General features: G+C 38.2%; 1 protein-coding gene across 2 annotated transcripts in view; it reads left to right on the plus strand.

Moving 5' to 3' along the window:
• MSH2 (mutS homolog 2) overlaps positions 1–18,248 on the plus strand; it is an 82,764-nt gene extending 64,516 nt beyond the window's left edge. For both annotated transcript variants that reach the window (XM_003262357.3, XM_030826969.1), the window contains 7 exons: positions 2,556–2,706; positions 5,847–5,944; positions 10,055–10,300; positions 11,391–11,595; positions 13,282–13,529; positions 15,707–15,882; positions 17,799–18,248. In XM_003262357.3, the coding sequence (XP_003262405.1) occupies positions 2,556–2,706; positions 5,847–5,944; positions 10,055–10,300; positions 11,391–11,595; positions 13,282–13,529; positions 15,707–15,882; positions 17,799–17,969 (1,295 nt within the window). In that variant the 3' untranslated portion in view covers positions 17,970–18,248. The remainder of the gene's footprint in view (positions 1–2,555; positions 2,707–5,846; positions 5,945–10,054; positions 10,301–11,390; positions 11,596–13,281; positions 13,530–15,706; positions 15,883–17,798) is intronic.
• The last annotated feature ends 5,770 nt before the right edge of the window (positions 18,249–24,018 follow it).

Here is a 24,018-nt window from a genome sequence, read left to right on the forward strand (position 1 = left end):
CATGCACCTGTGGTCCCAGCTACTCAGGAGGCTGAGGTGAGAGGATCACTTGAGCCAGGGAGATCGAGGCTACAGTGAGCCGTAATTGGACTACTGCACTCCAGCCTGGGTGACAGGATGAGATCCTGTCTCAAAATAAGAAAAGAGAATGCATCATTGGCCAGGCACAGTGGCTGACGCCTATAATCGCAATACTTTAGGAGGATCACTTCAGCCCAGGAGTTCAAGACTAGCCTGTGCAACATAGACCACATTTCTACCAAAAATTTAAAGGAAAAAAACTTGCTGGGTGTGGTGATGCAGACCTGTGGTCCCAGCTACTCGGGAGGCTGAGGTGGGAGGATTGCTTTAGCTTAGGAGGTTGAGGCTGCGGTGAGCCATGATAGCACCACTGCATTCCATCCAGCCTAAGGGACGGAGTGAGAGCGACACCTTGTCTTTAAAAAAAAAAAAAAAAGGAATGCATCATAGTATACATTAAATTATTGCCTGTTTTTTGATCTATTTTATTGGGTGCTAATGAGAAAATTAATGGCAAAAACTTGTTTTTTACAGTATAAATTAAGTTTAATTTCATTTTAGAATTAAGTAAATTTATTAAAAAGTATGTTGAAAGCAACATAAATAGCACTCTAATTGAGACAGAAACTGTAACTGTAGTGTAAGAAGCATTAGGCTGGGAATTGGGAAACACGAGTTCTAGTTTCAGCTTGGAAACTTTTTCTGAAGCTCTTTACAAATTACTTAATTTCTCTGGTTTTCACCACATTCTTCTATAGCATTAACATTTTGGATTCATTGCTTTGATTCTTACACCTACGTGTCATCAGAAATGCCATTACGCTTTGAGGATTTGAGACTCATTTTAAATAAAGTTGTGATCCTCATGGCATCCTAGGTTTGCATATGTTAAATAAACAGTATTCTATACCATTGTCTTTCATGTTTAGTGATGTTGCTGTTGTTAACACTGCAGTGAAATGCATATATAAGCAAACTACATTACATACTCATGAACATGGTCCTTTGTTTTGAAACTTCGATCACTGATTGTTTGCAGTCTTTCATTGTGGAACTACTCTTTCCCTTTGAATGTTTTGAGAGGTTGCTTTGTTCAGATCAGTCCGATTTTATTTCTGGATGGGTCTCTACTTTCCCTTTTCTCACTGGTCAAGCGAGGTCTGTCTTTGTTTGCTACTACTAACATTTGATGCCCACGCTTCAGCAAGTACATTTGTAGATTCTCTCTCTCTCTCTCTCTCTCTCTCAGTTTGTGGTCTAGAGATCATATTGGTTAATGAAATTATGAAGAGGGAACGTATTTATAAAAACTCAGAAATTCTTGATGCAGAAGGTCTAGCTGATGGTGAACCCAAAATATCCGAGACAGGTCTCAACCAATTTAGAAAGTTTATTTTGCCAAGGTGAAGGATGCATCCATGACATAGTCTCATGAGGTTCTGATGACATGTGCGCAAGGTGGTTAGGGTACAGCCTGCTTTTAAACATTTTAGGGAGACATGAGACATCAGTCAACATGTGTAAGATGTACATTGATTCTATCTGGAAAGGCAGGACAACTCGAAGCAAGGGGCTTTCAGGTAATAAGTAGATAAGAGACAAAAGGTTGCATTCTTTTGAGTCCTTGATCAGCCTTTCACTGAATAAACAACTTAGTCTGGCTCAGTGAATCTGCTTTTTTACATAAACAATAGGTCAGAGGAAGCAATCAGAAATGCATTTGTGTCAGGTGAGCAGAGGGATGACTTTCTGTCCCTCACCTGTGAAGATAAGCTATCAGTTTACATTGCTAGGGTGAAATTCAACAGAATTGTTTGAGAGTGAACATCTGGAGGCCCACAAGGAATTTCCTTGTGGGCAAACTGTGAGGGAAGTGTGTAGTTTTTAAATCTTTGTCGCTATCTTATTTAGAAATAAGATGGGAGGCAGGTTTATCTGACATAGTTACCAGCTTGACTTTTCCCTCAGCTTAGTGATTTTGGGGTTCCGAGATTTATTTTCCTTTCACATATCAATCAGGTCATTTGGTCTGTGAAGTTTCCTATGCTTAACAGAAAATATGTGCACTAGTTTTCCTAGAGTTTCATTGTCAGAGTCTCAAGTTTTTGTTTGGAAATTGTATTTGGTCACATTAATTATACTCTATATTAGTTCCAAAGAAATAACTTTGGTTAAGAAAAGAATTCTCATGCATAACTCCTCGAGGGTGGGGTTACAACTTAATCCATCCTCATGTGCTCACAGTAACTGGGGCAAATATGTTGCCCAGTGCTGGTGCTCTGCAGCCATGGATGGGTTTACCCAGAAAGCAGTTTTCAAGTCAGAAACTAACATTCATAAGGGAGTTGAGGATTTTATAGATATCCATAATTCATGTAGTTTTCAAGTAGTATTTGAATCTTTTCTGGTTAGATAATAATTGTGAGTATGTTGTCATATAATAATATGTTTTTCACTATTTAAATAATTTTAGAGTTACATTGAAAAATGGCTGTAGGTATTTATGGAATACTTTTTCTTTTCTTCTTATCAAGGCTTGGACCCTGGCAAACAGATTAAACTGGATTCCAGTGCACAGTTTGGATATTACTTTCGTGTAACCTGTAAGGAAGAAAAAGTCCTTCGTAACAATAAAAACTTTAGTACTGTAGATATCCAGAAGAATGGTGTTAAATTTACCAACAGGTTTGCAAGTCGTTATTATATTTTTAACCCTTTATTAATTCCCTAAATGCTCTAACATGATGTGAATGTTCTATGATAAGGAAGTTTTACTAATGTAGTCATCAGGTAAGAGTCAAGCTTTCTTCCAAATAGCAGTCAGCTGTCCCAACACCATTTGTTAAATAATCCTTCTGTTCCCCATTGACTGAAGTGGTACTTTGGGTCTATTTTAAAGACTCTAATTTTACCCTGTCTCACCATTCTTTTGTCTACGCAAAATATATTTTATCGCTTATTCTGTGTTACCATATCTATTAGAGCTAGTTCCCCCTCATATCTCTGCTTTAGTTATTTTCACATGTTTCTTTTATATATATATATTTTTTTTTTTTTTTTTTTTTTCCCTCTGAGTCAGAGTCTTGCTGTGTCACCCAGGCTGGAGTGCAGTGGCGTGCAGTCTTGACTCACTGCAGCCTCCACCTCCCGGATTCAAGCGATTCTCATGCTTCAGCTTCCTGAGTAGCTGGGATTAATAGGCATGCACCACCACGCCTGGTTCATTTTTTGTATTTTTAGTAGAGATGGGTTTTAACCATGTTGGACAGGCTGGTCTCGAACTGCTGGCCTCAAGTGATCCATCTGCCTCAGCTTCCCAAAGTGCTGAGATTACAGGTGTGAGCCACCGTGCCTGACCCACATGTTTATTTTTTCTAAGAAAACTTTACTATCATTTATCAAGTTAAAAAAATTATTCTGGTATTTCAGTTGGGTGTTTAAATTAGTTTAGGGAAATACGAGGTCATTCACTAGATTATAGCTTTTTTTTTTTTCAATCATGTTTCATGTTGAAACAAAAAAGTTTTTTCCTGCCAGTTTTCTGGCTAATTTCAGGAAGTCCCTGAAACAAATTATTGATAAGTAAAAAAAATTATTTAAAAAATTTTTAATTATATTTAAAATGTTCTGTGATTTATGGTGGGGGGAGGCTGATTTTCTCCCACTGCTGATAATTACTTCTCTCTCGTTTCTTTCTCCTTTACATCACCTCTTTTTGTTCTTAATTTCATTCCCTCCTTGATGCCAGTGAATATTTTTTTCTTATTTTATTCTCATCTTCCTTGAGTATTTTTTATTTCAACCTCTTTTTTTTTGGAGAAGGGTTTGGCTTTGTCGCTCAGGCTGGAGTGCAGTGGCACAATTTTGGCCCACTGCAACCTCCACCTCCTAGGCTCAAGCCATCCTCCCACCTCAGCCACCCAAGTAGCTGGGACTACAGATGTGCCCCACTACTTTGTATTTTTAATAGACACAGGATTTCCCCATGTTGCTCAGGCTGGTCTCGAACTCCTGGGCTCAAGCAATCCACCTGCCTTGACCTCCCAAAGTGCTGGGATTACAGGATTACAGATGCTGTGCCCAGCCCAACCTCTAATTTTAATTTTCTCTTCAAATTGCTCAATAAGATTTAGTTTCAAAACATTTTCCTGGCCAGGCATGGTGGCTTATGCCTCTAATTCCAACACTTTAGGAGGCCGAGGTGGGTGGATCACTTGAGGTCAAGAGTTCAAGACCAGCCTGGCCAGCGTGGTGAAACCCCATCTCTATTAAAAACTACAAAAATTAGCCGGGTATGGTGGTGCATGTCTGTAATCTTAGCTACTGTGGAGGCCGAGGCATGAGAATCACTTGAGCCCGGGAAGCAGAGGTTGCAGTGAGTTGAGATCACACCACTGAACTCCAGCCTGGGCAACAGAGTCAGACTACATCTCAAAAAAACAAAACAAGCCAGGCACGGTGGCTCACGCCTGTAATCCCAGCACTTTGGGAGGCTGAGGTGGGCGGATCACAAGGTCAGGAGATCGAGACCATCCTGGCTAACACGGTGAAACCCCGTCTCTACTAAAAATATAAAAAATTAGCCGGGCATAGTGGCGGGTGCCTGTAGTCCCAGCTACTCGGGAGGCTGAAGCAGGAGTATGGCGTGAAGCCGGGAGGCAGAGGTTGCAGTGAGCCGAGATTGCACCACTGCACTCTAGCCTGGGTGACAGAACAAGACTCCGTCTCAAAAACAAAACAAAACAAAACAAATCCCATTTTTCTTATTTTGAAACTTTGGTATTGAAAGATATTTATGCTACAGCAATGAGGAATACTGTGTGTGTGTATATGTTTGTTTTTTTTGTTTTTTTTTTTTTTCTTTCTTTCTTTCTTTCTTTTTTTTTAAGACAGAGTTTTGCTCCCGTTGCCCAGGCTGGAGTGCAGTGGCGCTATCTCGGCTTACCACAACCTCCAACTCCCGGGTTCAAGCGATTCTCCTGCCTCAGCCTCCCAAATAGCTGGGATTACAGGAATATGCCACCACACCTGACTAACTTTGTATTTTTAGTAGAGACGGGTTTTCTCCATGTTGGTCAGGCTGGTCTCGAACTCCCGACCTCAGGTGATCCACCTGCCTCGGCCTCCCAAAATGCTGGGATTACAGGCACCCTGCCTGTGTTTGTGTTTTAAAAGAGGTAATAGCTTCAATCTTTCTTTTTTCTTTCTCTGAGACGGAGTTTTGGTCTTGTTGCCCAGGCTGGAATGCAATGGCCTGTTCTCAGCTCACCGCAACCTCCATCTCCTGGGTTCAAGCGATTATCCTGCCTCAGCCTCCTGAGTAGCTGGGCATACAGGCATGCGCCACTGTGCCCGGCTAATTTTTGTATTTTTAGTAGAGACAGGGTTTCTCCATGTTTGTCAGGCTGGTCTCGAACTCCTGACCTCAGGTGATCCACCAACCTCAGGTGATCCACCCACCTCAGCCTCCCAAAGTTCTGGGATTACAGGCGTGAGCCACCACGCCCAGCCGGTTTCAATCTTAAATAAGGATTCCATTTAAATATTTTGTAAAAGGACACAGATCACAGTTTTACTCAGGGGAATATAATTGTTACAGCAGGAATTGTGCCATTGCGCTATTCCAAACAGCATAAAAGAACATTAATAAATTGAATTCTAACTACATTTGTCCCTAAGGAGTGGTTCATTTTCCACTTGTATTTCCATTTTAATTATCATTGTTTGGATGTTTCATAGGATACTTTGGATATGTTTCATGTAGTACACATTGCTTCTAGTACACATTTTAATATTTTTAATAAAACTGTTATCTTGATTTGCAGCAAATTGACTTCTTTAAATGAAGAGTATACCAAAAATAAAACAGAATATGAAGAAGCCCAGGATGCCATTGTTAAAGAAATTGTCAATATTTCTTCAGGTGAACTTAATAGAACTAATAATATTCTGAATGTCTCCTGGCTTTTGGTAATAGAAAAAAAATTATGATATTTGAAGTGTCTTTTGTTGTTTTTGAAAGCCATTACATTCTGACTATTTAATACATTAGGTTTCCTATATAAAATAAGGCATGGTATGTTACAGTAGGACACATAACTGGAAATGACTCTTGTGCATATTAACAAAAAATGGCGGAAAAGCACAACACTTAAACTATAGTTGTAACAAGGAAAGGAAACACTAGGGCCTACAACATACTAATGTCTTGGGTCATCTATGGGCTCATGAGGCTCTAGGTTATGGAAGTAAACACCACTGAAAAGCAAATATTAATTACACATGAGGCAAGCCTTTTTGAGTTCTGTATATCATTTTGTAGATTTTGGGTTCATTCTAGTGGCACCACCATTTGAGATCATTTTCATGTAATTAAAGGAACACAGCAACCTGGCACTGTGCTATTGCCCTTAGAATGGAATGAATATATGTTTAGCACAAGGTAGGTGGTGATGCGTTAAGTTGGAAGGCTTTGCCGATCATGGTGTGTATGTTGATTGTAAACTTTATTGTGCCTTTAAAAAATATACTCAAGAACTACCTTAACCAAGTAATTAAAGTTAAGATTACCAATCATGGGACAAATGATGTGTACTTCCTGGTGTGATATAGAAGGAAGGACACAGTATCACCTATATAGTATTCTTGACCAGAATATTTAACCTGATTTTAAACAAGAAGTAAAAATTCAAATAAATTTAGATTGTGGTGCATTCAAGGCCTGAACTGTAATAAATGTCCATGTCACGGCAGCAAAAAAGAAATCAACAGGTCTTAAAGAGACAGGGCAACCAAATGCAGTAGACAGTAGTTGATTAGATCCCAATTTAGAGGTTGGAGTTGGGGAATAGCTGTAGAGGACACTATTGGGGTGAATTGAGAAAGTTTAATATGAGACAATATGGTGTTAGTGTCAGATTTCTTGTGTGAAATGGTCGTGTTATGATTAGGAGAATGTCCTTGTTCTCAGGATATGTATGCTAAATTATTTAAGGAGAAATATTTTTTAAAAGGTTATGGGCATGAGTAATTCTGTAAATTGTGTTGCTATTATGAATTGTCATAGTAAATCAACAGGAAACAAAACTCAAAAGGTTTTATTTTAATACACTTTATGTATTGAAATGAATGGAATTGATTTGTAAAGATTACATTTTTGCTTGTTGGTATCAGATAACTGTGACATAATAATCTTTTGCTGAATTATGTTTCTTAGGCTAGATTGCATTTTAAAGAACCTGTAAATACCATTTATTTGAACTGTGGATCTTCCTTAAAAAATAATATTTATTAAGCACCTAGCAGGGTAAAGTTTTTAGATTTTAACATTTAAATTGAAGGTTTTATATTAGAAGTCAACCTGAATTTAAATGAAACATCTTCTTGGTCTGATGTTACATATTATGAGCTATTTTAATTTAAAAACGTAATGGCAGCCAGACATGGTGGTTCACACCTGTAATACCAGCACTTTGGAAGGCTGAGCTAGGAGGATTGCTTGAGCCCAGGAGTTTGAGACCAGCCTAAGCAACATAGGGGGACCCCAACTCTACAAAAAAATCCAAAAAAAATTAGCCGGCTGTGGTGGTACATGCCTGTAGTCCCAGCTACTCAGGAGGCTGAGGCAGGAGAATCACTTGAACCCAGGAGGTCGAGGCTTTGGTGAGCCATAATTATGCTGCTGTACTTCAGCCTGGGCGACAGAGCAAGACTCCCATCTCAAAAAGTGTAATGGATCACTTTAATAATTTTCTATCATACAATTAAGTCATAAAAGGTCATGCTATTAAGTGCCAGTTATGTGACATGCCAAGTATAGACTCTTGATTAAGATGCTTTGGTTTGCTTTTGGTTTTTATTTTTTTATTTATTTATTTTTCAGATGGGGTCTTACCATGTTGCCCAGGCTTTAGTGCAGTGGTGCTATCATGACTCACTGCAGCCTCAATCTCCTAGGTTCAAGCGATTCTCCCCACTAAGCCTCCCAGGTCCCAAGCTACCTTGGGACTACAGGCATGTGCCACCACACCTGGTTAATTTTTTTAAATTATCTTTTGTGAAGATGAAGTCTCGCTATGTTGCCCAGGCCAGACTCAAGCAATCTTCCTGCCTTGGCCTCCCAAAGTATTGGGATTACAGGCGTGAGCCACCCTGCCCAGCCTAGCTTTCTTTTTTTACTATAAACTTATTCTTGTCAGTATGCTAGCAATTTTACAAGTTTTAAAGTAGTTATAGCAAGTACTTCACTCATGTTTAATTCTTGAGGGCTTCTATTGCTTTATAATAGGGTAGTGTGAATTCTTTCTTTTTCTTTAGAAAGATGTATTAGGTAAAAGTAATAAATTTCAAAAGTGTACTGAGGCCAGGTGCAGTGGCTCACACCTATAATCCCAGCACTTTGGGAGGCCGAGGTGGGTGGATCACCTGAGGTCAGGAGTTCGAGACTGGCCTAACCAGCATGGTGAAACCCTGTCTTTACTAAAATTACAAAAATTAGCTGGGTGTGGTGGCAGGTGCCTGTAATCCCAGCTACTCGGGAGGCTGAGGCAGGAGAATGGCTTGAACCCAGGAGGCGGAGGTTGCAGTGAGCCAAGATCACACCATTGCACTCCAGCCTGGGTGACAGAGCAAGACTCTGTCTCCAAAAAAAAAAAAAAAAAAAAAGTATACTGAAACAGAGGAAGATAATTATGTCTGCTTGGCCATTGTTAAGTTGATTTTTATTTTCAAAACATTTGATCACTGTTGTGGGGAACCAGGGAATAAAAAATGAGTTAAATTTCCAGTCCCTAGATTAAACTAATAATTTTTGGTTTTCCTAGAATTAAATGCTTTTATCTTGAATGTTCTGTGAAGCTTTTGACATGATTGATAGCTGTATGATAGTCTGAATGACATGTGGGTCATGTACCAGCCCCTCCAACCTGTTAACATTTAGAATCTATTCAGAAAAATTTAAAGCATTGTTAATTTCCTTCATGTTCTTTGTCTGGCATGTGTCAGAGATTTTTTTAATGTACCTATTAATAGCTTCTAGTGTTAATACCCTAGAACAGTAGAATCTTGAAAATGTTTTAAGTGACAATTAGAGACTTAAATTTATGCTGACATTCTCTGCATGTGATACTGATGAGGAAAGAAAGCCAAACTAACTGTCTTACGGTCAGTTTGTACAACATACCAGGCCTTGATGGTCACATTTCAACTTGCTACCTTTTTGCTTACATGTTTCTTATGATGATTTTGAGGTGTCATTCTGGTTTCTCAGATACTTAAAATATAGGAAAAGGTGTGTCTTAAAATTGAGAGAATGTCTGGGATATCATGCTGCACCCTCTCTCTTAACTTAATATTATCAAAGTGTCTCCCTGTTGGTTTTCTTTTTTAAAGCTCTACCACATTTCTTTATTAACAGCTGTGCAGTTTTATATTTTGCTGATAAGGGAAGGTACTCTATTTTTGGTTTTTTTGTGTGTTTTTGTTTGTTTGTTTTTGAGACAGAATTGCCCAGGCTGGAGTGCTGTGGCGCAATCTCAGCTTACTGCAACTTCCACCTTCTGGGTTCATGCAATTCTGGTGCCTTAGCCTCCCAAGTATCTGGGTTTACAGACGTGCACCACCATACCTGGCTAATTTTTGTATTTTTGTTAGAGATGGGGTTTCGCCGTGTTAGCCAGGCTGGTCTTGAATTCCTGGCCTCATGTGATCCCCCAGCCTCATGCGATCTGCCCGCCTCAGCCTATCTAAGTGCTGGGATTATAGGCGTGAGCCACTCAACCCAGCCAGTACTCTGTTTTTCATAGCTATTCACGATGGGAAAGGATGTAGCAACACATTTTAACCCTATGTTGAGTTTTAGGTGGGTTCCTTTCAAATTTTGTTAAGGCTAACTTTTGTTAATTTTTTAAAAAAAGTATAAATTAGGAAATGGGTTTTGAATTCCCAAATGGGGGGATTAAATGTATTTTTACAGCTTATATCTGTTTATTATTCAGTATTCCTGTGTACATTTTCTGTTTTTATTTTTATACAGGCTATGTAGAACCAATGCAGACACTCAATGATGTGTTAGCTCAGCTAGATGCTGTTGTCAGCTTTGCTCATGTGTCAAATGGAGCACCTGTTCCATATGTACGACCAGCCATTTTGGAGAAAGGACAAGGAAGAATTATGTTAAAAGCATCCAGGCATGCTTGTGTTGAAGTTCAAGATGAAATCGCATTTATTCCTAATGACGTATACTTTGAAAAAGATAAACAGATGTTCCACATCATTACTGGTAAAAAAAAAACCTGGTTTTTGGGCTTTGTGGGGGTAACATGTTTTGTTTTGTTTTTTTATCTTGAAGTAGAAATATATTTAAAATTGATGGAGAAAATTCCCAGTTCTATATTAGAAAGGGAACATATTATTCTTAACCAGTTAGTAATCTGTTCACATTTGGATTAGAGGGAAGATTTAGAAGGTGAGATAAAAGCTTATGAGAGAATAATGTATTCATGTGAAACTTGTTCCATGGGTTCAGAGCATTTAGAAACAAACATCCCTTCACACTCAAAGCTGACCTTTGAGCCAGTCCTCCAATAGTGAGGTCTTTGAAGGTCAGGCCAAATTGGCTGTGGGAGGACCTCAGGTTAGGGTAGGAATTATTTTAAGACATGGCACTCTATTCATGTGAAACTCGAAAAAACTAGCCTTGCGTATAGGCTCATGTATCATGTCTCAGCTGAGAAGTTTGCGAGATCTTAACTAGATTCTAGAAAACAAAAAAGAAAGTAGTTTTGGGGCAAATATATTTGGGAAACAGTTTATTGTATTTTCTTTCCCCAAATGGATTTTCAAGTTGTTCATATAATCTAACCCCAACAAATAAATTGCCTGTTTTTCAAAAGAGGATCATGTCTTCAGGTTTTTGTGTGGGGTTTAAATGATTCGAAAGATTTGACCATACTGATACATTCACTAGTAACCTCATTTACTAATGAGTAATGGTTTTGAGTTAATCAGTTAGGCCTGCACTACTTTTCTGGAAGTTAATAAATTATCCCACAGGCAGCCCTGTGAGCCGTGGGAAAATGTGTATATGGTCTTTCTAGGCCACAGTCAAATTACAGGTATATTTTTCATGGCTTCTTTTGATGAAAGGCCCAGTATCAGTTTGTCTGAAGATATAATAGCATTGCTTTTGGGGGTAATATGGGCAGTAACTCTGTCCACATCTTTGAGCAGCCTGTGGTTCTGCTTTTATATGCCATGTCAGTGTAAACCTATGTGATTAATCATCAGTATACAGTTTAGGACTAACAATCCATTTATTAGTAGCAGAAAGAAATTTAAAATCTTGCTTTCTGATATAATTTGTTTTGTAGGCCCCAATATGGGAGGTAAATCAACATATATTCGACAAACTGGGGTGATAGTACTCATGGCCCAAATTGGGTGTTTTGTGCCATGTGAGTCAGCAGAAGTGTCCATTGTGGACTGCATCTTGGCCCGGGTAGGGGCTGGTGACAGTCAATTGAAAGGAGTCTCCACGTTCATGGCTGAAATGTTGGAAACTGCTTCTATCCTCAGGTAAGTGCATCTCCTAGTCCCTTGAAGATAGAAATGTATGTCTCTGTCCTGTGAGAAGGAGAAGTATATTTGCAGATTCTCATGTAAAAACATCTGAGAATGTTTGTCTTAGTTTAATAGTTGTTTTCCTGTGGACTTTATATACTTTGCATTGTCTTAAAAGAGTGATGATAGCTATGGAAAACTTTGATTTTTAAAATTGTCTCTTTAAGTAGACAATTTATAAGCTACTGGTACGAGTTCACCTTATAAATCTCCACTACCATGTTTTTGCTTGGACTGTTCACACTTCCTGGAATGGTCCTTCTTGCCCTTTATCCAACTTCTTTCTAATTTTTAAGTCCCTAATGATGGGAATTCTACTTCTGTAGTGATTTTTCTGGTCATACGACCCTAAGGTCATGGGTGTTTTTTTCTGAATTCGTCTTTGAGATGCCTTAACTTAAACCACATTTTTATTTTAGACACTACTGAAATGTTTTGTCTTTATTTCACTTTTTAGGAGCTTCCTTGAAGGTAGGGACTATACCGTCTATTTCTTGGTATGTTTTCTTTCTTTTTTTAAAAGTTTTTTGGAGAGACAGGGTCTCACTCTGTTGCCCAGGCTGGTCTCGAACTCCTGGGCTCAGGTAATCTTCCTGCCTTGCCTTCCCAGAGTGCTGGGATTACAGGCATGAACCACCGTGATCCTCCTTGTTTCTTAGTATCTTCTAAAGAACATTGAATATAGTAAGTGCCTAGTAAATTATGTATTGATTTAACTTCTTTGAGGTTCTGTTGTTTGTGAAGAATTATAAAAGCAATACAAATGTTTGTATAGTAATTAAGCAACAAGTTAATATTCATGACTTAAAAGATTAAAGAAATAAGCAAAACATGTTAGCTGGCAACTCACAGAAAAAGAATTAAATTGCCAATGAGCACGCGAGCACATGAAAAATTAGCAAAAGTTTCACCCCTTTACATATATTTGGTTAAAATTGAGAAAAGAATGGTAATAGATGGTATTGGTAGGACTGTGGCAGGCACACAATTTACATGACTACCAAAAGTGTATGCAAGTATCCATGTCACCACACCCTGGTCTCATCTTCATTCAGTTTTATTTATTTTTTTTAATCTCGGCCTATTTAATTGGCATGAAATGAATGATAGCTGCCTTATTTGGAATTCCTTTGATTACTGCTAGTGTGCTTGATAATGTAAAACAATATTTATTCAAAATCTGTTTTTCCTTTCATCCATTGTTCATGTTCATGCCCTTTTTTTCCCTATTCTCTTTCCTCCCCTCCTCCCTCCCTCCCTCCCTTCCTTCCTCCCTTCCTTCCTTCCCTCCTTCCCACACAAAGGTGTGTGCTACCATACCTGGCTAGTTTTTAATTCTTTTTTTTTTTTTTTAAGAGGCAAGGACTCACTATGTTGCTCAGGCTGGTCTGGGCTCAAGTGATGCTCCCACCTCGGCCTTCCAAAGTGCTGGGATTACAGACGTGAGCCACCATGCCTGGCCCTTGCCCATTTTTCTATTGAAGTTTTAGTGCTTTTTATTGACTTTGTTTATATATTAAGATAATTAATCTATTATGTTTGTGTCATATCCTTCCCAATGTATTGTCTTAATTTTATTTTTGTATGTGTATGTTACCATATTTTATGTGATGGGAAATTTCATGTAATTATGTGCTTCAGGTCTGCAACCAAAGATTCATTAATAATCATAGATGAATTGGGAAGAGGAACTTCTACCTACGATGGATTTGGGTTAGCATGGGCTATATCAGAATACATTGCAACAAAGATTGGTGCTTTTTGCATGTTTGCAACCCATTTTCATGAACTTACTGCCTTGGCCAATCAGATACCAACTGTTAATAATCTACATGTCACAGCACTCACCACTGAAGAGACCTTAACTATGCTTTATCAGGTGAAGAAAGGTATGTACTATTGGAGTACTCTAAATTCAGAACTTGGTAACGGGAAACTTACCACCCTTGAAATCATCAGTAATTGCCCTATTCTAAGTTAGTATAAATTATTGATGTTTTTATAGAACCCATTTACCCCTTAATTCACAGTCTGGGGGCAGGAACATGTATATCATATTTCTGTATCTCATAGTAGGACCACTCATTCTAAAGCTTTCACAGAAAGAATTATCTGTACTCTTTTTGAGACAGAATCTCGTTCTGTTGTCCAGGCTAGAGTGTGATCTCGGCTCACTGCAACCATCACCTCCTGGGTTCAAGCAATTCTCCTGCCTCAGCTTCCCGAGTAGCTGGGATTACAGGCGCCTGCCACCACGCCCAGCTAATTTTTATATTTTTAGTAGGGACGGAGTTTCACCATGCTGGCCAGGCTGGTCTCGAACTCCCAACCTCAGGCGATCCACCCGTCTCGGCCTCCCAAAGTGCTGGGATTACAGGTGTGAGCCACCACGCCCCGCCAGAATTATCTGTACTCTTGAACATCACCACGGAGGCAATTTCTGCTACCTCCCATGGCAGTATGTTTTCTTGTTGAATTAGGATAACAAACAATATGCTTTCAAGTTCCAAAGTTCTAGCTGTTATTGTTTAACAAAATCTTCATTATAATTAGCTTATTTTACATTTAAGAGTGTGTTATAGAAACAGGTTCATTTAAAGCTGGGGGTTCCAGAAATCTTGAAATAGTAGTTATCACATGCAGAGTGACTTATCTATTGTTATGTCATCCTTTCAGGAAAGTTTGTCATTCGTGGGCTTGGGATCTAGTCAGATCCCTGTATTGATGAGATTAACATACTATAAGGCTTTCAAAGGTTTTAAAAATCATACTGTAAGGATTGATTTCACTAGTCACCAGAATAACTTTTCAGGTGGCGCTCTGATTTTCCACGAACATGTTTTTCTGCATCAGTTGGTTGCACATGAGTGAGATAATCTTGGTTCTTTATCCTTTTTATTTATACTTCATTGGGAATCCTTTTGAGTTACTGTATTTGCATCATTATTATTATTGCTGTAGAATTCAGGAACTTTTAGTAGATCTGGCAGTTAGCATGAAATTTTGCGTTTAAATCATTGTTTGTGTTTTGTATGCTATAGAAATGGGTTCAGAGTATTTTTTAAAAGGCCAGATGAAGTGTGAAGATATAAAAACTTCATCCTTCACTGTGGATGTTTAACAAACATTTGCTTCTACTTTATTTTAGTTTGCTTCCTTTAGTTGTGCAAAGTATCCAGTTCTAGAATGCATGAGATATATGACAAATCCAAAAAATTCTTTATAGTTGATAAATAATTGTGGCAAAACAGCTGTATAATAACTTTGCAAGCATCATTTGATTAAATGCTTAAAAAGTCTTGACTCAGTGTTAACTATTTCCTGCAAATAATAAATCAATATTTAATTAAAGCTACTCCAAATTAGTGACACTTTTACATGTCTTTCTTTCTCCCTCCCCTTCTCCCTTCCCCGTTCTCCCTTTCCCCCTTCTCCCTTCCCACTTACCCCCTTCTCCCCTTCCCCCCTTCTCCCCTTCTCCCTTCTCCCTTCCCTCTCTCTCTTCCCTCTTCTCCCTTCCCTTCCCTTCCCCTTTGCCTTCCCTTCCCCCTTGTCTTCCCTTCCCCCTTCCCTTCCCCCATCTCTTTCCTTTCCCCTTCCCTTCCCTCCTCTTCCCCCTTCCCCCTTTCCTTCCCCCTTCCCTTCCTCCCCTTCCCCCTTCTCTTCCCCCTTCCCTTCCCCCTTCCTTTCCCCTCCCCCTCTCCTCCCCTCCCTTCCCTTCCCATGAAATGAGAAAGCCTCAGAGATATTGGCTTGATTAATTTTTCTTTAGATTAAGATATTTGTCTAAGCCTTTAAGGTTTATCTATTGAGCTTTTTTGTCTCCTATTTTTATTTTTCCTACTATGTTTGTCAAGGATAAAATACAGCACTGTGTGCCAAGTCGTAATCACTTTTCATTTGAGACAATTAAAATTCCTTTATTTTAATGATATATTTGGCTAATGTATTTGAAGTAATCCGAAATTAAGTTTTCTAATGACAAGGTGAGAAGGATAAATTCTATTTACATAAATTGCTGTCTCTTCTCATGCTGTCCCCTCACGCTTCCCCAAATTTCTTATAGGTGTCTGTGATCAAAGTTTTGGGATTCATGTTGCAGAGCTTGCTAATTTCCCTAAGCATGTAATAGAGTGTGCTAAACAGAAAGCCCTGGAACTCGAGGAGTTTCAGTATATTGGAGAATCACAAGGATATGATATCATGGAACCAGCAGCAAAGAAGTGCTATCTGGAAAGAGAGGTTTGTCAGTTTGTTTTCATAGTTTAACTTAGTTTCTGTATTATTACATAAACAGGACACTAAGATGAAGGTTTTTTGTTGTTGTTGTTTGTTTTCCTCTGTGTTTCTAGTGCTTATTTTTTAATCAATTTGTTTGATGGCAAAGAATCTATCTCTGTGTTATTTTTATTTCTGCAGTATATACATCTGCATGATCAAGATTTGATTTCAAGTACCAAATTAGGAGTAAAGGAATATTAACCTAGGTTTAAAATTAGTCATTTCACTAAAATTAGTTATTATGGACTATAGATGTCTAGGTATATCTTTGTTCATAAACGAATATGTCAAGTTCAGTTATTAAATTACACATTAGGTAAGAAAAGGACAAAGAAATAAAAAAGCATGATTCATAATTCCTGCCCTCTGTTTGTTTAGAATTTAGTTGGGAAGATAAGAATAACGAATGTGACACAGAGAATAAAGTGGCATATGACAAATATTTATTCAAGAAAGCTATATGTGGACGGGATGTTTCAGTTCTCATGGGAGAAGTGGATTTTATGGTGGCTTTTCTTTGAGTAATGGGTCACATTTGGGTGTTCACACAGAAAGACCCAAGCATATGCCTAATTTTTTTTATTATTATTTTTTATTATTTATTTTTTAGACAGAGTCTTGCTCTGTCACCCAGGCTGGAGTGCAGGGGTGCGATCTCGGCTCACTTCAAACTCTGCCTCCCGGGTTCACACCATTCTCCTGCCTCAGCCTCCTGAGCAGCTGGGACTACAGGCGCCTGCCACCACGCCTGGCTAATTTTTTGTATTTTTTAGTAGAGATGGGGTTTCACCGTGTTAGCCAGGATGGTCTCGATCTCCTGACCTTGTGATCTGCCTGCCTTGGCCTCCAAAAGTGCCAGGATTACAGGCGTGAGCCACTGTGCCTGGCCTTCCTTTTTTTCTTTTTTTTTTTAATTAGAAGATTACTAGTTCTCTTCAATTATAAAAATAAAAGAATCTTATTTCACTGCCTGATCCTGGAAACATTTACTGCAATATACATTGTGACAACTTTTTACTTGTCATGTTTTTAGCTTTTACCTGTGAATTTCTTATCATTGTTCTTATCTGAAGGATAGATAGTTGCTACAATAATAATAGATGATGTGTATGGTTTTTGAGCTTAAAAAGTGTAGTTTTATCTGTTGTACCTATACAAGCAGGAGAAATATAACTTGTTAATAATCTTAGGTATGGCAGGCTGCCATCCTAAATATGAAGTGGTCTTTGTATTTGCACTTTAATGTGTTGAAATCATAGCTTTCAGTGACCCAGGATTAGGCAGACTCTTTTATGTAATTCCTTGTTTCCAATTAGAATTGAAGTCGTGTACTTTTGATAACATTAATTATGATATATTTTGATCCCTGTGAGGTTGGTAACATTATTCCCATTTTATGAATGAGGAATGTGTGTTAAGGAATTTCCCCAAGAGTCACATAGCAAGTAATATTCATGCTCTCTGAAGCAGCAATAATTTGGCAATAAAATAAAAATGAAGCATCTTCTGTATGTGTTAACTTTTCAGTGACTGTTTATGCCTTCCAGTATTCTTTGTAAACCTTGAATTCTTTTTTTCACAGATGATTAAAGTTTATCAATTATAAAGGTGGAGGAATTTGGGAACTAGACAGTACACACATAAATAATAAATATGTTCTTCAAATATTGGGTGGGCTAATGTGGGAGGAGTTTGAGACCAGCCTGGGCAAGGGAGGAGTTAGAGACCACCCTCATCTCTAAAAATATGAAAAATAAAAAAAAATTTTTTTTAAATGGGTGATATGTTTAGATGGAAATGAAACAATTTGTCACTGTCTAACATGACTTTTAGAAAAGATATTTTAATTACTAATGGGACATTCACATGTGTTTCAGCAAGGTGAAAAAATTATTCAGGAGTTCCTGTCCAAGGTGAAACAAATGCCCTTTACTGAAATGTCAGAAGAAAACATCACAATAAAGTTAAAACAGCTGAAGGCTGAAGTAATAGCAAAGAATAATAGCTTTGTAAATGAAATCATTTCACGAATAAAAGTTACTACGTGAAAAATCCCAGTAATGGAATGAAGGTAATATTGATAAGCTATTGTCTATAATACTTTTATATTGTTTTATATTAACCCTTTTTCCATAGTGTTAACTGTCAATGCCCATGGGCTATCAACTTAATAAGATATTTAGTAATATTTTACTCTGAGGACATTTTCAAAGATTTTTATTTTGAAAAATGAGAGCTGTAACTGAGGACTGTTTGCAGTTGACATAGGCAATAATAAGTGATGTGCTGAATTTTATAAATAAAATCATGTAGTTTGTGGAATTTGAGATGCATTGTAGTTCTTCGCAGTGTGACTTCAAATATTTTAGAAGAAACAAATAGCTCAGAGACCTCATAAAATATCTTAAACTGGAGGGCTCCATGGAGATCATTGCCAGTGACTCCCCCAGAGTGTCCATCTGTTGGCAGGAGCCAGGTTGGCTGCATACGAATTAGCTAAGGAGCTTATTATATATCCAGAGTCCTACCGTGAGCCTCCATCCCGTCTGCCATTCTCCTATCCCTGGTCTATGATAAGACTTAGAAATCTGGATTTTAACAAAACCTTTCAGGTTGAGAACCTTGATTTAGTCTACTTCTCCTATTTTACAATAAAGAGATGAAGGGGTTAAGAATTAGCAGCTAATCAATCCTATGCAATGTGACGGAAAAAGGACAGTCTTTTTAATAAATGCAGTGGGCTGGTGGGGTATCCATATAGGAAGAAATGAAATTGGATCCTTACTCCATGTCATATATAAAAACCTCCACTTTGGGAGGCGAAGCAGGCAATCACTTGAACTCAGGAGATCAAGACCAGCCTGGACAACATGACGAAACCCCATCTCTACAAAAAAAAATGCAAAAATTAGCCGGACATAGTGGTGCTTGCCTGTAGTCCCAGCTACTCAGGAGGCTGAGGTGAGAGGATCACCTGAGCTGGGAGAGGTTGAGGTTGCAGTGAGCTGCGATCATGCCATACAGTGATACTGTGTCTCAAACAAAACAAAACAAATCACCTTCAGTGATTTTTAGACCAAATGTACAAGGTAACAGCATCAAAGTTTTAATGTTTTATAGTTCTTCAGAAGATAACATAGGAAAATATTTTTATGTCCTTGGCTTTGGGAAGAATTTAAGTCACAGAAAAACACCATCCATAAAGTTTGACTTATTTAGCTAATTGAAATTAACAACTTCTATTAAAAGGCACCACAAGTGAAAAGACATGATTTATAATGGAAGAACATACTGGTACCATATAAAATATCAAAGAGTTGGGCATGGTGTCCCATGCTTATAGTCCCAGCTACTCAGGAGGCTGAGGCAGGAGGATCACTTGAGCCCACAAGTTCAAGTCCAGCCTGGGCAATATAGCAAGACTGCATTTCTTTTCTTCTTTTTTAATACCTGGAATAAAGAACTGCTATAAAATCACTAAGAAAAGGGGTCACTTAAGAATCTCATTAACAAAAAGAATTTGAATATTTTTCCAAGGAAGATATGCAAATGGACTAAGCACATGAAAAGATGCAGATCAGGGAAATGCAAGTCGAAACCACAATGAGCTACAACTTCACACTGATTACGATAGTTAAAATCAAAAAGTCAGATGGTAAGTACTGGCAAGGAAGTGGAGAAATTGAAACTGTCATGCGCTGTTGGTGCGAATGTAAAATGGTGCAGCTGCTTTGGAAAACAGTCTGGCAGTTTCTCAGACAATTCCACTCCAACATATATCCAAGTGGAATCAAAACATATGTCCCCACAAACTTGTACATAAATGTTTATAGCAGGATTATTCATAATAGCCAAAAGGTGGAAACAACCCGAATGTCCATCAGCAGATGAATGCATAAACAAAACGTGGTCTATCCATACAATGGAGTATATTATTGAGTCATTAAAGGAATGAAGTACTGGTACATGGTGCAGCTTAGACGAACCTTGAAAACATTGTGCTAAATGAAAGAAGCTGGTTACAAGAGTCAACACGTATGATTTCATTCATGTGAAAGTTCAGAGTAGAGACAGCAGTAGAGACAGAAAGTAGCAGTTCAGGGTTGGTGCCGGGGAATAGAGGGTAGGTGGGGGGAAAGCTAAAGGATACGGTGTTTCTTTGAGAGATGGAAGTTCTAAAATAGGTGATGTTTATACATGTCTGTGAATATACAAAAAACCATTGAATTGTACACATTAAATGGATGAATTGTATAGGAATTATATTTTAATAAAGCTATTTAAAAAAATTCAGACACTTCACCCAAGAGGAAATCTAAGTGGTCCATAGACATGAAAAGGTCTTTAATCAGCAGTCAGAAAAATGAAAATGAAAACCATGCCAGGCCACCTCCCACCACCATAGTGACAAGCATTTCAAGTGTGGCAGTTCCAGCTGTTGTTGAGGATGTGGAATAACACTGGTAGGGGTGTTAAGATTATCTGGTGAAATTGAAAAGACGCATACGACCCAGCAATTCTGCTCTTAGGTGCATACTCTAGAGATGCTTTTGCCCATTGTGCTGCAAGATGTATACAAGAATGTTCCTAATACCTCCACACTGGAAACAACTCAGCAGTGAAAATGAACTACAGCTACACAAAATGACATAGATGGAATCTTAAAACGTTTAGTAAAAGAAATGATATAAAAAGGATACAGATTTTTTTCATTTATGTGAAATGTAAGAATAGGTGGTATTGTTTAGGGATGCAGTCTTTGGGATGGCAACTGTAAAGAAAAAGTGATTGTGTCAATCAGAGTGTTTGTCTTTAGGGAAATGGGGTGCTAATGGGGAGGGGGGCACATTAGGGCTTCTGGAGGGCCACAGTTCTGGTTTTTAACCTGAGTAGTGGTTTTGCACGTGCTTGCTTTATAGTTAACTGCAATTTTTTTTTTAAATGCAGTTAAAGTTTGGTATGAGAACAAATGTATGACCAATGAGTCCTTTCAGTTTACCAAGTTCCTTTTCCTCATTGTTAATTTAGAGTGGGTTACATCAGTTTTTCTTTTCTGGCTGCCAAAAGCTTAGGAAAAAGGCAAACTGACAGAGGAAGATTTTAAATGTAGAAATATTTATTGGTTTACAAATCGTTTTAATCACTTGTACATGAAAAGCTTTCATATAATTCAAAAAGCAAATTTTAAATTCCAGTGAAATATTTCATCCCATGGTTGTGAAAGAGTGTTTTTAGATTGCTGCACAGAAGCATGTTTAACATGGAAATCAGCTCATGGTTTTAGTTGTTAGGGCTACAAGGAATTGGGGGAGACTGTTGATTCCAAGAAAACATGTAGTCTATCAGGCTGTTTTCATTCCTCTAAAAGAGACAGTGTTCTAAGATGTTTTTGAAAATGAGAAAATACGTAATAGATCTGCTTAAGAAGTTTAAAACTTAATCTGTGCTTATTACATGAATATGCTAATATAAAACCAGGCCTTCAATTAGTGTTTCCTTCCTTTTACAATGGTGTATGTAAAGCAAAATATAAACTAATTTCTTACCTGTCAAAGGTTTTTTCTTAAAATTTAAATTTATAATGTGGTTTGGTTTTTCTTTCCCACTCAAACATGAATTTGGGTAATACCAGAATAAAGCTGAATATATAAATATTATCCAAAATTTAGAACTCTGTTAAGAAATCTGTTGACCACATAACCATGTTTCTGAGAAAATACATGATTTTTTGCATCTTTAAAAAAATTAGCACTAAGAAGCCAAGATGAAGTTGTTTTTGTAATTTGATTTTTTTTTCTTAAAATACTGTTTTGGAGTTAAAAGTTGTAGCAAAACTGGTGTAAGAAAGATGTTTTAGGGTAGATATATTTAAGTCTTGTCTCATACTCTATTGACTAAGCTAGCCCGGTGACTAGGGTAGATGTATTTAAAGAATAACTTTTCCCCCTTAAAATCTCAATATTCCACATCCTGTTAGACTTCTTGAGTATTAAATACATCTTCTATCCTTGGTCTTTCTGCATTTAGCTTTTTTGGGAAGTATGTTTTTACCCAAACATATGGTATGAGCTGCTGATTCAGTATTGAGTGGCTCTTTAAGCTTGTTAGTTACATTCTGCTGATTAAAATGGTGTACAGAATAGTCAGGAAAAACCAGTCCTTGGCCTGAAATAAACAATGTTAATTAGCTTATGGGGAAGAACAAATGAGTAAAGAGAATTTTCATATACAAAGGAAATCTCTATTATTGTCTTTCTGGACTCAGTGTGTTTGGGTTAAGGAGATAGGGTACGGCTGGAGAAAATGATGAAAATGTTCAGAATGTTACACGTATTTTTACACTGAAACTGGAAGTGGAAACCCAATTTAATAGTTTTCTGCCCGATGTTGCCCTGTCTTCATACCCACACCACTTATCTTGATTGATAGAGCTACTACTTCCTCTTATACTGCTTCAGAAGTTAACCTCTATGGTGCAGTGCTAGGATATCACAGAGGAAATAATCCATTGTAGACAGTGTCTTGTTGCTGGGAGTTATCAGTGCCTCCTGTTCTCTCTAAGGAGGGCAATGGGAAGCCCTTGCCTTGCATTTGCTACAGCCGTTTTGTTGACCTCCCTGGAAGAACAGTATTTCATGGTGTCAGACAACATTCAGAACATGCTGAAATTCAATGTATGTCAGTATGCATTTGCTTTGGTGTGTGGTTTGTCCAAACCAAAGTGCCCATTCATGTCTCTGATCCAGCCATGTGGGAAATTCAGCAGTGGGGTGAACCATATGGAGATGGCAGGTGTTGGGCAGCCTTGACTGGACTGCCCTGGTCTTACTTCTGGACTTGGTGAGTAGAAGATCACACTGTTGCTTGCTGCCCTGGGTTCACCTCAGAGAGGGAAAGAAGAATTAGAAACTTAAATGGTTAAATTTAGAAACAAGAAAAAGTTCTGTCAGTGGGCAGTTTCTTACGTCTAACAAAAAAAACAACAGCAGTGAATTCCTTTGTGTTCAGAACCAACCAGTAAACACAACCTTAGCAATTAACCTATCACTATCACGATTGTTTATTTCCTGGAATTTTGTTGACAGAATTAGTCCAATAAATGTTATGAATAATAATTTTATGAATAGAGATAGGTTAATGCCAAATTAAGTATAATTGAATCTAAGACATTAATGCAACTGTTTTAAATTCAACCACTGACCTGCAATTTTAATATGCCTTGTCCATCCAGCAAGATACATTTTGTCCATTTTTTTCACGTTTAAAATTTAATATTTATTGTCAATTCCAGTGTGTTTCATTGCTAAACACCAGGCTCAGCCAAATCAATCACGAAAATGACTCCACATTGAATCTTTAACATCACAATGTGGATTAACAATTTGGCAACATTTGGCCAGGCGCAGTGGCTCACACCTGTAATCCCAGCACTTTGGGAGGCCGAGGCGGGCGGATCACGAGGTCAGGAGATCGAGACCATCCTGGCTAACATGCTGAAAACCCGTCTCTACTAAAAATACAAAAAGCTGTGCGTGGTGGCAGGCACCTGTAGTCCTAGCTGCTTGGGAGGCTGAGGCAGGAGAATGGCATGAACCCGGGAGGCAGAGCTTGCAGTAAGCTGAGATTGCGCCACTCCAGCCTGGGCAACAACAACAACAACAACAAAAAATTGGCAACATTAAATACTTTGTCAGTATCTGAAAAGTGCAAAGTACTGTACTTGGCTCCCCAAAGGCTCCTCTTAATCCTGAAAGGCAGGTGCTTTTATTATCTTTTAGTTTATTATCTACATTTTCCAGATGAGGAAACCTAGGTACAGAGGTTTAGTAACTTGCCCAGGTCACATAGCCAGTAAGTGGCAGAGCTGGGATTTGAACCCCAGTACCCTATCTCCAACGAATCTGAGATGTATATGTGATAAATTTAATCTTTCTCAATAAATTATTAAGTGTCAAAGCAAGTGGTATGGGCAATGCACCAGGATTAAGAAAAACAGAGTGTGGTACAGATGTAAAATATTTCTAATTCTGTTGTGTGCCGTGGCACTCCCGTGGAAGGCTTGCCACAGACACAGCCAGAGGCATCCACGTGGGCCCT

Source organism: Nomascus leucogenys, chromosome 14, assembly GCF_006542625.1.
Source record: "Nomascus leucogenys isolate Asia chromosome 14, Asia_NLE_v1, whole genome shotgun sequence".
NCBI lineage: Eukaryota > Metazoa > Chordata > Mammalia > Primates > Hylobatidae > Nomascus > Nomascus leucogenys.